Raw genomic sequence first — 14,610 nt, forward strand, 5'->3', positions numbered from 1 at the left:
TCTCTTAATGGGTCTCCCAAACTTTCCAGTATTCCTCCAACACTCAGACGTGTACCCAGTACTAACCTGTAACAATGAACTGTATTCCAGTGAAACAAACATGCGTTGTACATGCCCTTCTTCAGGGTGTTCACAGTCTATTGTGGAATACAAACACAGTTAAGTGTCATTGCTATCTAGTGTGTTAAGAGACATGATAGAGAAGTTCGTAGGCTCTTATACCCCTTCAGGTTGTAGTGGGGACAGTCAGGAAAGGCTTTTAGGAGAGACGGTCACTGAATTGATGGTAAAGATGGAACGTATCTAGTCATATTATATTGTGTAGAAGCAGGGTGCCTGGGTGGCTCAGTGGGTTAAGCATCTGCCTTTGACTCAGGTCATGATCCTGGGGTCTTGGGATCAAGCCCCACTTTGGGCTCCCCACTCAGTGGGGAGTCTGTTTCACCCTCTGCCCTTCCCCCTGCTCATGCTCTCTCTCTCTCTCACATAAATAAATCAAATTTAAAAAATAAAAGAAAATAAAGTGGGTAGAAGCAGAGGGACCATCCTAAGAACAGGCATGAAGAGAAGAACAGCACAATGGGAGTCCTCAGTTCCTATAAGGAGCTCAGTGTTGCTGGAACATGAATTTCAGTGTGGTCTGTGCCCCGAGAAGAGGGTCACCAGGACATGGCCTTTTATGTTAAAATAACTTGGACTTTGTCCTGTAGACTTACAGAGGAGCTGAACCATTAAAGAATTTAAGTGGAGGAGTACAGGATCTAATTTTTGTTTTAGAGCAATGGGACAGGTTGCTTGTCAGGGGATATAGTCCAAGTGAAAGGTAATGAAACTTTGCTGTGAGAAAGTTAGGGTGGCAGTATTAGGGGTAGAGGACAGGGTCGTGAAATATTTAGAGACAGAGTTTTTAAAAATCTCAGTGGTTAGGAATGAATAGGTTAGGAATGAATATGAAAGAAATATTTAGAGACAGAGTTTTAAAAAATCTCAGTGGTTAGGAATGCATAGGTTAGGAATGAATATGAAAGGTAATGGTGTGTGGGGGTGGGTGGTAGTACTAACAGTTGAGTTTGAGAAGAAAAGAAGAATAATAAATTTGGAGAGGAATCTGCTGAGCTTGACTTTGGAAATACTGAACTTGCAGTGTGTACTCAGCATCCCAATGGGCCACACCCAGTACAGAGGTCTGAGCCCCAGAGAATGAGTCTACACTAGAGAGAGTAACTGGGGAATCCTCCATCTGTGTGTGGTAGCAAAAGCCAGAGCATGGGGAAAGACATCAGAGGGGCATGAGAAAATGGTGGGGTTTAGAGTGGGAAATATCAGTGTTAAGAGAGTGAGGGTCACCCACGCGCGCACACACACACACACACACACACACAAAACACACAGATCTTCAGTCAGCGTGGTGTGAGGAGAACTAAGAATGTGTGTCACGTGGATATGAGGGGTGGACACAGCCTTGGGAAGAAGGTGATTGGTTATCAACTATTTCAAAGCAGAGAAGCCAGTAACACATTATGCCAAATAGAGCCTTTGGATTTCTCATTCAGGTGATTCAGGATAAAGATGGAGTCCTTTCCATGAGGATAAGTTGCACAACACTGGGGGAGACCTACTGGAAGGAAATGAGGCAGACAAAAAGAGTCTTTATTTATAGGTGCAGACTAGATGGAGGGAAGCAAGATTGAGATGGAGCCAAGGAAGATACCACACAATAATTTGGGGATTTGAGGAAGAAAGGCTCTGGATGGAAGAGTGAGTTCTGTGGAGGAAAAGAGGTGCTACCCTTGAAAATCTTTCTGTGTGTCTCATGGTCTTGCTTTTACAGTGCCTCCTCTAAGTCCTTCGCTTCATGATCATAGTGACTATTGTGTCAGTGCACAACCTTGGAAGAAAGGGTTCTTTGGGAGAATGTATCAGTTAGATGTGAACCCCATTTGAGGCCATGATCCTGCCTCTCATAGTCTAACAAGAAAGATGAAAAGCAAAGCAAGCCCAGCGCTTAGGTACCATTCCTGCTCCTCTAGGCTTTCCCTTTGCTGTCAAAATTCTCCTTGGCTTTTCCCAGTTACTTAAAAAAAAAGAACAAAAAAAAAGAACAAAAAAAACCCCTTATAACCTGTAAATTCCTTAAAACATCACAGTAACCCTCATCACCACACTGAATGTTTTTCTCAGCTCTCCCCATTAGCTTTCTGCTGACCTTTTCTTCTGCCTTGGATTGCCCATTCTCTCATTCCATCACAAGCCTTCTTCCAACCACTGGATAAGTGGTTCGGATTTTATTATTGCCAAATGTGCAACCACAGGTCCAGCCTCTCTGCAGGCTTTTGTCCTTTGTTTTCAGTTGTTGTCTCTCACCTATACAGGCATAACTTTTGGCAGCCAAATCTACCATGTCTAAAAACTGGTGCATCTTCTGTTTTCCTCCTCTGACCTTGCGATTTATTTTGACCTCCATATTGCCATTGATGATATCCCACTGGGCCTTCAGTTTCCTGGGCTGGGAGCTTCTCCATCATTTTTAGCAACTTCTTTTTCTAATTCCAGGTGCACTAGTTACCATCTGCTAATGAATCTGTGTTCCCAATCTCACTCACTTCCTTCCATATATCCCACAACCACACCTTGGTTTTTCAGGCTCACCTTGGTTCACACCCCAAAATGTTCTGCCCAATGCTGCCAAACTAATTTTTCCAGTTTGAATTCATCATTTCCTTACTCAAAAGTCTATCAATAGTATTGCACAGACTGTAACTCTAAATTCCAAATTTCCTGGCACATAAGGTACTCCATAGTCAAGCTCCCTTTTTGCCCACCTTTTCACCCAATGTTCCCCTGTTTATACATCAACTTCCAGCCCAACTGCATGACTCATCTTCAACTTAGAGACTCTCCACGTGTTCTCTGTTATGGTGTTTCCATTTGGAATGCCCAAACTCCTAAGCTATTGAACTCCAACCCTCTCTCTAAGGCCAGTTCTAATGCCATTATTACTTGAAGCCTTCTCAGATTCCATTTACCAGCAGCAAACATATCACAGCTTCTAAACTGCTGACATCATACTTAGCAGTATGGTACCATACTTATTTTTTGTTGTCTTACCTCTGTCGGATGGTATACACCATCACATCATAGAAAGGGCTTGGACTTTATGGTTAAGTAAACACACTGGTTCCATATCCTGGATATTTGATCTTGGCCAAATTTCCTTTTCACCTTGAACTATTGTTCCCTCATCTGAAAAATGGAGAATATATAATGCCATCTTCTGTGGTTTGAGTGAGTATAATTGAGATCATGTGTCTCAAAATTCCTAGCTCAATGCTTGGCTGAGTAAGCCCTCAATGCACATTAATATCCCTTCTTTAAGAGATCCATGTCATATTTATTTTTATGCTTCCATAGTATGTATTGAGGACTATTCATAAATATTTGCTTAGTGAATGATTTTTCAATAAATCAGCCTAAATTAGCATTGTCTCTATATTTATGTACCTTATAACCTACAAAAGGGAGAAAAAGTGGTTAAGTACTGGATTGATGTATACTGCAGACAAGAAAACTAGGTGTACCAATTCCAAGTTATTTTAAAATTTTGTCACATTCAGAGTGTTTTGGTAGCATGCACATTATCACAGAGATATATGGTGATAAATCAGGAGGCTTAAGGAGGAGATATTAGATCAACATGGTCTATTTTCTAGAAGCTTCACATTTATTCAAAAATTTGAGAGGACATTTAGGTAATTTAATCTCAGAGTTAATTTTAATATTATTTTTTACATTAGAACAAATAGTATGCTACAAAGTAAAAGTTTTTTTAAAGTAAAACAAATTTAATATGAACATCTAAAATAAAATAGGATTAAAAAAACAAACAAACAAACTGAAAAGTATTCCCAGGCACTTATAACTGCTAACCTCTGTGACCTCAGCAACATAAAGTTTCTCTACTCTCTGCCCTCAAAGGACCTTTAGCAGAAATATGTGAGAAGCATTATCATAATGTGTATCTAGATATGCATGCATTCCTGGAATTGCTTACCATGTATAAGATCTAATACATACCATATACGTTAAAAGATCTTAATTACAAGAATGATTTAGACAGTTGGGAATTTGGGGGTTGTACTAGTAGGCTATAGAATAGTTGTGATCAATTGATAAACGGTTCTTGTAAGAACTGGGTGTTAAGCTGTGATCCAAAGAGGGGCATCTTACCAAACAGCAGAGGAGAGAATCTCCACGGTAGGAGAGAATTGGCTCCAGTAGCACACGTACCAAGTGACATCCATAGTAGCAGCAGAGGGGGAGGTAGATTCTGTGACAGGCAATGAGAGCAGATGGGATGTTCCTAGCCTTGAAGGCAATGACCAGATGTTTCAGAGTTATGACTCAGAAAACAATTGCTAGTGATCCAGAAGGCGACCATGATAGGGTGATGACTAGCAGATGACAGAACTGAAGCAGTAATCAGAGGAACAAATTGGCACCGATATCCATATTAATTATTAATTTTGAGTTACCAGAGGCTGAAGGTCCAACCAGAAGGAGATGCTGACAGACCAGTGTGACAAAATACCAAAATGGAGAAAGGATTGATGGTAGTCAGGTGCCTCAAATGAAAGATCTTTCTAGGTGATTTAATAGGAGATAAAGACTATATGTCAGAGAGAGGCAATGTGTTCTTCTCTTAGTATATTAGCTCTTTATCTGTACTTGTGCCTTAAGGCCATTTATACATTAATTTGTTCAACAGTTACTTACTGAGTAACTTAGTTTTGTTCTTAGTACTACCAAGTTTTGTTCTACTGCAGTGAACAAAAAAGGACAAAATTTACTGCCATCATGGAGCTCATTTTTCAGCACACATGCAATGTGTGATGCTAAGGGCTATGCAGAAAAACAGAACTGAGAAAAGGTATGGGAATACCTGGGTGATGGGTGGATGTGTGCCCTCACCTTAGTCAGACTGTGTGGGGAACACAACATAGGTGCAGGATTATTTTTTTCTGAAACTTTTGTGTAGAACACACAGAGTTCCTCTTATTCTTTCTATCTTATTATCTCCTCCAATACCCTGGCTTTCATTGTTTATTTTATGTCACTTATCCTTGAATTAGTATATTTATACCTTGAACTCTCTGTTTAAGACAGATTTTTAGCTTTAGATCTAACAACCCAACGCTGGTTGTTCTATAGGCATCAGAAATTCAGCACTTCCCCAATCAAATGTATCTTCCCTCCAAAGTCTCTTCCTTCTTTTTTGTTTTTCCTTGCTGTACTGATATTACCATAAATTCAATCATTCAGGTCAGGAACTTTAGGGTCATTCTTGATTCCTCCTAAATCTGTCCCTCTAATTGAACATCAAGCCCTCTTAAATTTTCATCCAAAAACTTCTCTTCAATCTCTCCCTCTTATTCATTTTTTTTCAATTATTCTGTCAATGTTAGTTGAATGCCTACTGTTTTCCCAATACTAAGCCAGGTGCTAATACAAAAATAGATCAGACAGTAAAGTGTAGAAGCTATGATAGAAATAGATAAATTTTCATAGCAAAGTGTTATGGGCACAGGAAGGATCCACCAGCTCTTTGTGTTTGTGTAAGTCACTGGTAGTTGAGCTGGGTCTTGAGGAAGGAATACCTGTAAGGCAGGAAAGAGAGGAGGTAGCGACATAGAATTTTCCAATCTATTCAGAGTTTAGAGAATGGTGAGAAAGTCCCAGTCGTTCTAAGAAATATGTACAGAGTAGATTGTCAGAGTATGAATTCAAGGATGACTTCAGGTTCCCTGGTTGACAAGGACTTTTTTAACAGAGGTGAAGAAGAGCTAAAGAAACAAATTTTTGGTGAGCTGAGTTTGACATGCTCATAAGTGAGGCAGGGGGATTCACCCAGAAGACAGCTAGAAATAGAAACAAGTTGAGAAGAAAGGTCAGTGCTGGGGCTGCCTCACCAGTACAATGATGGTTGAAACCGTGGGAATGGCCAACAAAACTTAGAGAGCAAGAACCAGTGGAGATGAAAGACAACCAGTTCCCTGCCTTTACACCCCCCACTGCTCTAGTCCCCTGGTCTCCCCACTCTCAGCCTCTACTCCCAGTCTTCTTCTAAATCCCACCACAGGAAGTTACCTGAAGCACCGCTCTGAACGGACTAGTCTCCACTCAGAGGCCTTCAAGATAAAGTGCAATCTCCATAGCTTTGCATTTAAAGCTCTTTACAGTTAAAAATAAAAATAAAAATAAATAAAACTCTTCATAATTTGTGCCAAATGTACCTTGACATCTTAATTTCCAAGTGTTCCCTTTGGAGGAACTGACCAACCCTCCCGCCTCCCCCCAGACAGGTCATCCACTTTGATCTGTAGCTTTGCCCTGCCATTGCGTTTGCCCAGAAGGCCAAAGAACATGGCTTTAGAGCTAGAAATGTTTTTGTTTAAATACCGACTGACTTCTCCACTAACAAGAGGTGTTAATTTGTGCAATTTATTGAATTCCTCCGAATCTCTTTCCTCACATACTGAAAGGTCAGATTGGATTATTGTAATTATAAGAGCCTATTTAAACATCTGTATGTTGTTGTTGGCACAGATAGGTGCTCAATAAAAATTAGCTAGCTTTTATTACCATTCATCTCTTTTCCACTTGCCATTATCCTGTTTCAAGGCTAGACACTTAAAGCTTGACACCTCTTTTAAACCTTTTGAAATGTACCTCGTCACAATTCTTATTGTCCTTCTCTGTGTTTCCTTGGCAGTTTATACCACTTCAGGATATAATACAAGCTGTCTGTTTCCTCTACCGTATTACAGATTACCTGAGAGTAGACACATTATTTTATAGCCCTATGTACCTTGCAATAGGAATGTAGTTGTTTGAACTGAGTTCTGGAAATATCTACTTTAACATTCTCTCTCTCCCTCCTTTTAAATAGTTTAACCTCTTGAGGAGCTGCCAACATTGTTTTCCAAAGTAGCTGCCTCCTTTTACATTCCTACTGGCAGGATACGAGGGCTCCAGTCCCTCCACAGCATCACCAAGATTTGTTATTAATCTGTATTTGATTATAGTCACCCAAGTGGAATAACATTTTATTAGTGAAATATTCTTAATTCATTCCATAAATACTGTATTCAGGGCTGACTGTGAACCGGACACCCTTGTTAACTATTCGGACCAGTGGTGGAGAAAAGAGACAAATGTATCTGCTCCTGGACACACAATAAATAATAAACACAGAAATTTCTTCTCTAAGCTCCTGGATAAAATGGCGTTCCTTTCTTCTGTACTGATTAGCAGGCAGGCTTCTCCTCACACCATCATGTTTACTTTTTTATCTTAGACATACAGTCCAGTTTAATGGAATGATGATATGGCTATGTTCATTCTGTTAGGAGGTGATAAGCACTCTAGGAAAAAGAGCATAAAAGAGAAAGAGTGATTGAGGTGCTGGCAAAAGGGAAGGGGCAGGTTGTAGGACTAAGTAGGGTGGTCAAGTTAAGCTACAGGGAGGTGAGGTTTGAGCAAAAGCTTGAAGGTGAACAAGTCAGTCAGAGAGACACCAGAGAGAAGAGCGCTGTGGGCAGAAGAAGCGACCAGTCCCAAGGCCCTGAAGCAGGAGTCTGCGTGCCAGGAGTAAGGAGGCCAGTAGGGGAGTTGACACGGGAGAAGAGAGAGTGAGAGACAAGGTCAGAGAGGCTATAGGGCCACCTCACTTCGACTTTAGCAAACCGATATTACACGGAACCTACTTAGACTCAACAACTGGTCATTATTCATCTGAACTTCAAACTTAACTTGGCATCCCCTGAGCACCTGTATTTTATCTGGCAACCCTACTCAGAGGCCATCGTAAGGCCTTTGACCCTTACTCTGAGTTGGTGGAGAACCACTGCAGAGTTCGGAACAGAGGAGAGACACCATCCTGCTTCGGGTTTTGAAGTTTCTCAGTGGCCGCTGTGTGGAGTATAGGCCACAGAGAGTTAAAGTGGAAACAGGGAGGCCTGGAAGGCCATCGCAGTAGCCCAGGCGAGAGACGATGAAGGCTCAGATGAGAACCGCAGCTGTGGAGGTGAGGAGAAGGGACCAGATTCCTGGTATTTGCTGAAGGCAGAGCCAAAAGGATTTCAACATGAATTGGATATGGGTGAGAGAAAGAGCGGATCCAAGGATGACTCCTCGGGTTTTGGCTTGAACAACTGGAAGACTAGAGTTGCCATGGAATGAAGGGGAAGACTGTGGGTGGAGCAGTTTTGGGGAAGAGTATGGATTTTATTTGGGCCATGCTGAGCTGATGATGGGTCAAATAAGACGAGGCGTCACTATCAGCCAGCGAATTTTATGGTATTTTCCATTAAAACAGCCAATAATATAATTTAAAAGGTGGCCCTTCCACTAGGGACAGATTTTTTTCTTTTTACTTATTGTACTTTGTATCTTGTTATTTAAAGGGTCTTCTTTGTTCCTGAATGGTTTTTTAAAAATATGCTTAGGAGGGACGCCTGGGTGGCTCAGTGGGTTAGGCCTCTGTCTTCAGCTCAGGTCATGGTCTCAGGGTCCTGGGATCAAGCCCCCCCTGCATCGGGCTCTCTGCAGGGATCCTGCTCCCTGCCCCACCCCCGCCACCGCCTTTGTGATCTTTGTCAAATAAATAAAACCTTTTTTAAAAATATGCTTAGGAAAGAATAGCTAGGATTGGAATTCAATTTCCTAGTTTCTTCTCCAGTATCTGAACTGCAAAACCAGACTGTATCCCAACACCCCATTTTACTTGGCAATCAAATTCACTTTTCCATAGATGTTTTTCTCCATCTCCATTCATTTTCTTTCATCCACTCTTCAACCCTTGAGAGAAAGGAATCTTACTATGCAGAACCTCTCCTCGGTGTCCTTCCAGCAGCTGAAAATCTGCCCTGGATATTGAACAGACCATCGCCTCCTTAAAATGCCAGGAACACTGTGGTCTAAAAGGCTGGAGCCCTTACTCACCAGGAGCAAAGATCACTGTGGACGTTGGCTTACCCTTCACTGATTACAAGTGGTTTTCAAGATGACTCTCTCTGCTGCCTCTCCTCTTTTTACCCAAGTTCCTGGATAAAATAACATTTTTTTTTCCTGTCCTGATTAGCAAGTGTGCCTTTTATTGCATGACCATTTTTACTTCTTTTTCTTAGACTTGTGGTCCAGTTTAATTGGACAGTGTTGACATGGCCATATTTAAAATTATCTGCAAATTTTACAACGGTAACAGGACCGTGCATCTCCAAGGATCCATTTGGGGGGTGGAGGGGTAGGAGAACATTACTTTGGAAGCAATCTCCAAGCTCTGGCGGTCTTGTGTCCTGTGCTGTTTTGGATCATGACATTCTAAATCAGCACACTCACGGAAAGCCTTTATTCACAGAATTGTGATGTCTTTTTTTTTACACTAAGAAGTGAGTGCTGATGAACTGACAAATTACATACGTTGTGCTCTCTGTGTTTTGCAGGACTTGAGAGGGACAAGTTTGATAATAAAACGGTTTCATTTGAGGAGCACATCAAGTCAGAACACAATATGTGGCATTATTTGTACTTCCTCGTCCTGGTGAAGGTTAAAGACCCAACTGAATACACTGGACCTGAAAGTTACGTGGCTCAGATGATCGTGGTAAGTGATGAGAGTGTTTGAACCTACGACTACGTTGCCTGTGTGTGCTCTCCCCTTCTCTACCCTGCCCTTCTCCCAAAACATAGACGTTCTCCCAGTCATTTTGTTAACGTCTAAACAGGACTGTCAGTCACTGAAGAACCTTCATGCTGCCTAAATCACTGGACTTCTTGGTTACAGACACTAAATTGAAGTCTTAAGTGCAAGAGGATATTTACTGAAAAATTCCCTGGTACCATCTCAGTTCCGACTGTCATCTTCTGACCTTGTATCATTGCTCGTGTCTCAGTTTTCCAAATCTAGAACTTTCCCATTGTCAAATGGGAACAGAAGAGTCATACTCTAAGAAATTCCTTGTATTTCAGAAATCAGGAGTTTAAGAATAGTGTTTGGTCTCAGTGGGAGAACACTGGCGTTCTGTCTACATACAGTTTGGGTTGTTGCTGACGATTGGCACTGATTCTGCCATACCTACTTGCTTCTAACTCCTTAGTAAGATCGGTTGCAGAGGCTATGGTTGTCCATAATTTGGTCTTTCTTCTGTACAACAGAAGAAAGACCAAATTATGTATATTAAAATTATGTATATTAAAATTAAGTGGCTTAAAGAGAAGTCAGAGTTACATTAGTGTCATAATGCACATTTAGTATCAATGCATCTGAATTCAATGCCTATATTCTTATAATAAGCACGCTGTATGTTGGACTTTCTTTCTCAAAACCATTCTTACAAAACTATTTGAGAGTGAAGCTTTAGAAGAGGCAAGCTCCTCCTTGCATCCTGGTCCCAGGGTAACATGTAGTCAGCACCAAGTGCTGAAGCTGTGGGAGAGCCAGATGACGGTAGCTGTGAATCCTTCCTTCTGGAAGCTGGACATGCCTGTAGGAAGACATAAACTATAGAGGGAGCAACCAAAGACTACGTTTGGCAGGTAACATATTAGTAAGAGCAAGTTAACATTGCAGTAATGTATCTCATCTGACAATATTTATGTGTCACAGGAGAGCTACATGTAAATTGAATTTTTATTGCTAAGGATTTTTCATGTTTTTTTTTTTTTCTTTTTGACTTGTGTCCACTGTAAGTTGTTCTTTTTTTTTTTTTTTTTCCTTTTTTAAGATTTTATTTATTTATTTATTTGACAGAGAGAGAAAGATCACAAGTAAGCAGAGAGGCAGGCAGAGAAAGAGGGGAAGCAGACTCTCTGCTGAGCAGAGAGCCCGATGCGGGGCTTGATTCCCTGACCCCAAGAACATGACCTGAGCCAAAGGCAGAGGATTAACGCACTGAGCCACCCAGGCGCCCCTATAAGTTGTTCTGTGTGTATGGAAGTTTTCATCCTGCCATGAAGTTGTCATTATTTATGGGACAGTGGGCAGAACTTAATATTGTTTCTTTTTTTTTTACCCCATGTTTCCTTTTCTGCCCTCTCTCCCATCTACATTAGGGAAAAAGGTAATCATTTTGAAGATAGGGATTCATAGCCATTATTTAGACATTCTTGATCTCAAGATGCCCAAGGACCATCTTTGTGAAATAGTTTACATCTGCTTGCTGGGGAAAAACACATAGAATGTTATGTTTAAAATGTAACTTCACATTGCTGTATTTTATCAAAGTTTGAGTCAATTGAATGAATACATATTTACTGGGCATCTGTTGCATCCCTTGGACTGAAAGATTTTGGGGAAAACACTGAGGAGTCCGACACATTCCCTCTCTGCCAAGGAATCTGGAGTTTAATAAAAGGGAGAGGAGAAAAACAAGCCAAAAGTAGAATAGGCGAAATTCCACAAGAGTGGAACAAATGAAAATCTGCGAAGGCTTAAGGATACAGAGTGACATCCAGCTGAGAGATGGTGGAAGGAAAATGTTGAGGGGGGGAGTGGGTGTTGGGGGCAGGGTAGGATTTGTGTCGATTTGTGTAGATTGGGGCTGTCTGTGGGATTAAGACTGATTTCCAGTACGAGGGAGCAGCCCAAACAAAGACATAGAGACGGAACACTCAGACACCCAGGGGGCATTGGCCCAGTTTCGCTGATATATAGTCCACTTGTAAAGAAGCTCTGAGACATAGGATAGAGAAAGTAGGTTGGAGTTTTGGTGGTAAGTGTCAGTTTGGGTTATCATTTCATCAGGAATGGGAAGCCACTGAAGGATTTCACTGTGGGAATGATGTGGCATAGGAGAGTAGTCAGGCCATGGTATGTAGGCTGGTTGGGAGAGGGGAAAGATGAAGTCAGAGGTGGTATTTGGCCGTTGATGAGATTAGGAGTAGGGAGGATCAGGAGAGGCAGTAGACTACAAGATGAGGCCAAGACACCTGACGTTGTGAGCCTGGTCATTGGGAGAAAGGTGTTGTATCAGTTACAGAAGGTCTTCTGCAAGAGGAAAGGCTGGTCAGAGAAGAACACTTGTTGATTTCGAAATGAGTCTAGAAGCTGAGTCATAAATCAGGAGGGTCAGGGTAGTGACAACACCACAAGCCTTTGAGCCAGGAAGATCTGGGCTCAGATCTTAGCTCTGTCACTTACTTGCTGTGTGGTCTGGGATATCTTGGGTCAGTCTTTGAACCTATTAGGGCCTCTGCCTCCTCATCCAAAGGGAAGATTGGTGTGAGATAAGTGAGATGATCCTTTAAACGTGGATAGCACAGTGGAGGTACTTGGGAACTGACAGTTTTCACTGTGACTGTCTACATGAAGTGACAGGTGAAGTCATCAGATTAGGAAGAGAGGGGAGAAGAGAACATGTGTAAAAAAGAAAGGAAGAGAAAGCCCAAGACAGAACCTGGGAGATTCCCCCGTTCAGGAAAAAGAAGAAAGACAAGTAAAAGAAGTAGAAAGGAAGACATTAAAAGAGGCAAAAGGGGAACCAGGATGTGGAGTGTGTCAAAAGCCAAGAGATGAGCCTCACAATGTCAGAGTTTCAACAGCATTAATTGCTGCAGGGAGGGCATGAAGAAGAGACTGGTCAAACAGAGCCTTTGGGTTTTGTAATAAGGAAATCACCAGGTGGCTTTTACCACAAGACACATCTTTCACCTTAGCATGAAAACCAGCCTTTGGCCGAGCACCTGTGCTTGAATTTTTAAGGATCCATGTCATTCCATGTTTCTCCCCTTCCTATGCCATCAGCTCTCTCCAGAACCGTGACGGGAGGGAGGAGCCCTCCCCAGCTTATTCCAATATAAACTGTCTCATTGTCATCCAAGCAGGCCATGGCCAAGACAGCAGGCACCATTTCTGAATTTCAATGGCCAGGAGAAGGAAGAGTGAAATTATTAAGCTCAGGACGGATGGAAACAAAAAGTCATTTACACAGAAGAGTGCTCACTTACTGGAAGAGCCTTTTTGGGAACATTTCAAAAAGTCTGTAGCTAATGAATCCAAATTAGAAAATCTGTTACTCCAAGCTCTGTGGAGATTATGGCCTTAAGTCCTGATCCTCTGGGAGGAGGAGAGAGAGGGATTGGGATTTTAAAGCACAGAGCAAGTCGAAGCAAGTGAGTTCAAAGACTATATATTTTCTCTCTCCAGCCCAGAGGCAACTACTCTCAACAGTTTGGAAAGAAACTTTACAGACATTTCCTTACCACTTTTATTTTTGCTCCTTAAAAATAGCTTCATTTACCAAGTTGATTTAAGTGCTTGTTTATCAGTAGAGCTTTGAAAGCAGCTTTAAATTCCTCATAATTGATGTACCTTTTAGCCTAAAGGATTTATGCAAAAGAAAATGAGGAAGTTCCTCATATTCATGAAACAACTCATCTGAATTCCACTACCCTGTTTAAGGCAGCTGATTTGTACTTCAGACCCTTAGGAAGGGCTTCCTGCCTTATGCTGGCATGAGGAAAAGGAGAAGATAACAAGTTTGGGGCATGTTTCTCCCCTCGGTGTGTTTTTCCACCTCTAGTGCTTCACTTGATTACTAGGTCAATAAGGAGTATTTATATCAATATGCATGGAATCATACATTGTAAATAAATTGATTTCTAGAGGTTAGAATCTAAGGAAATATACTCGTGCCTGCCTCCATATCCATCCAGTAATAGGATCAAGACTCTGAAATGTGAAGAGAAATTGAAATCTTTTTTCCAGTGCCTTCAGAAGCTCAGCTCAGCTGGTTGAGTATCAGCCACTGTCCAGGTACCTGAATGAATACAAAGCTACTTCTGGGATATTGTTAGGGGAGATGTGAGTTGATCAAGGCGTTTGGGAAACATATTTTCCCCTGGCAAGCGGACCCTCATCTTTGATAAGAGAATTGATATTTTGAGCTTGTATTTATTGGGAACAGAAAATGAGAGAGGAAAAGGAAGGCCCATGCTGGAAAGGAAAAATCATGAGAGGGAATCCGATACACCGGAAGAAAGGGTATAAAAGGATAAATCTTCTAGCCTGTACTAGTAATGGCCTTTGAGCATCCCTAAGCCCTTTTGCTTCTCCCATTACCCAAAGGATGATGACTGGGGAGGAAAAAACAAAATTGAGATCATTAGAAAAAAATGCCCAAGGCTTTTAGATGTTTCTCTAACATTTTGAGGACATTTTCCGATTTTCAGTGTTCATTTGCTATGATAGGGTTGGGGCCATCACGGATATTTATGACTTAATTTGGCGAACAGCAGGATCAAAACAAAAGGTGCCCATAAGAGAGGTATTGTGCCCGTTCAGAGACCTGCTACCTTATACCTGTGTGCTCCGCTGTGCTAGGCTGTCACCGAGACTCTGGCTGGCCATGCCACCTCCCCCCCACCCCCCACCCCCCACCGCCAGGACCATCGGTTTCTGAGGATCACTTCCTCGTTTTAGTACAGGGTTCTTTTAAGCTCTTCTATTTACCCAACTCCTGTTCGGTGTCCCGCTATCATGGTGATGTCTGCTAGGACAATTTAACTCATGCTTTGGTTAACATAATAATCATCTTGACACAAAAAAGAGTTGTG

The 14,610-nt window shown here is 41.7% G+C and overlaps 1 protein-coding gene across 1 annotated transcript in view; it reads left to right on the forward strand.

Moving 5' to 3' along the window:
* The window catches only part of ITPR2 (inositol 1,4,5-trisphosphate receptor type 2), a 497,678-nt gene that overhangs the window by 438,688 nt on the left and 44,380 nt on the right, over window positions 1-14,610 (forward strand). The window contains exon 55 of the mRNA XM_032347608.1: window positions 9,501-9,661. Coding sequence (XP_032203499.1) covers window positions 9,501-9,661 — 161 coding nt within the window. The remainder of the gene's footprint in view (window positions 1-9,500; window positions 9,662-14,610) is intronic.

This window comes from Mustela erminea, chromosome 6 (genome assembly GCF_009829155.1).
Source record: "Mustela erminea isolate mMusErm1 chromosome 6, mMusErm1.Pri, whole genome shotgun sequence".
NCBI lineage: Eukaryota > Metazoa > Chordata > Mammalia > Carnivora > Mustelidae > Mustela > Mustela erminea.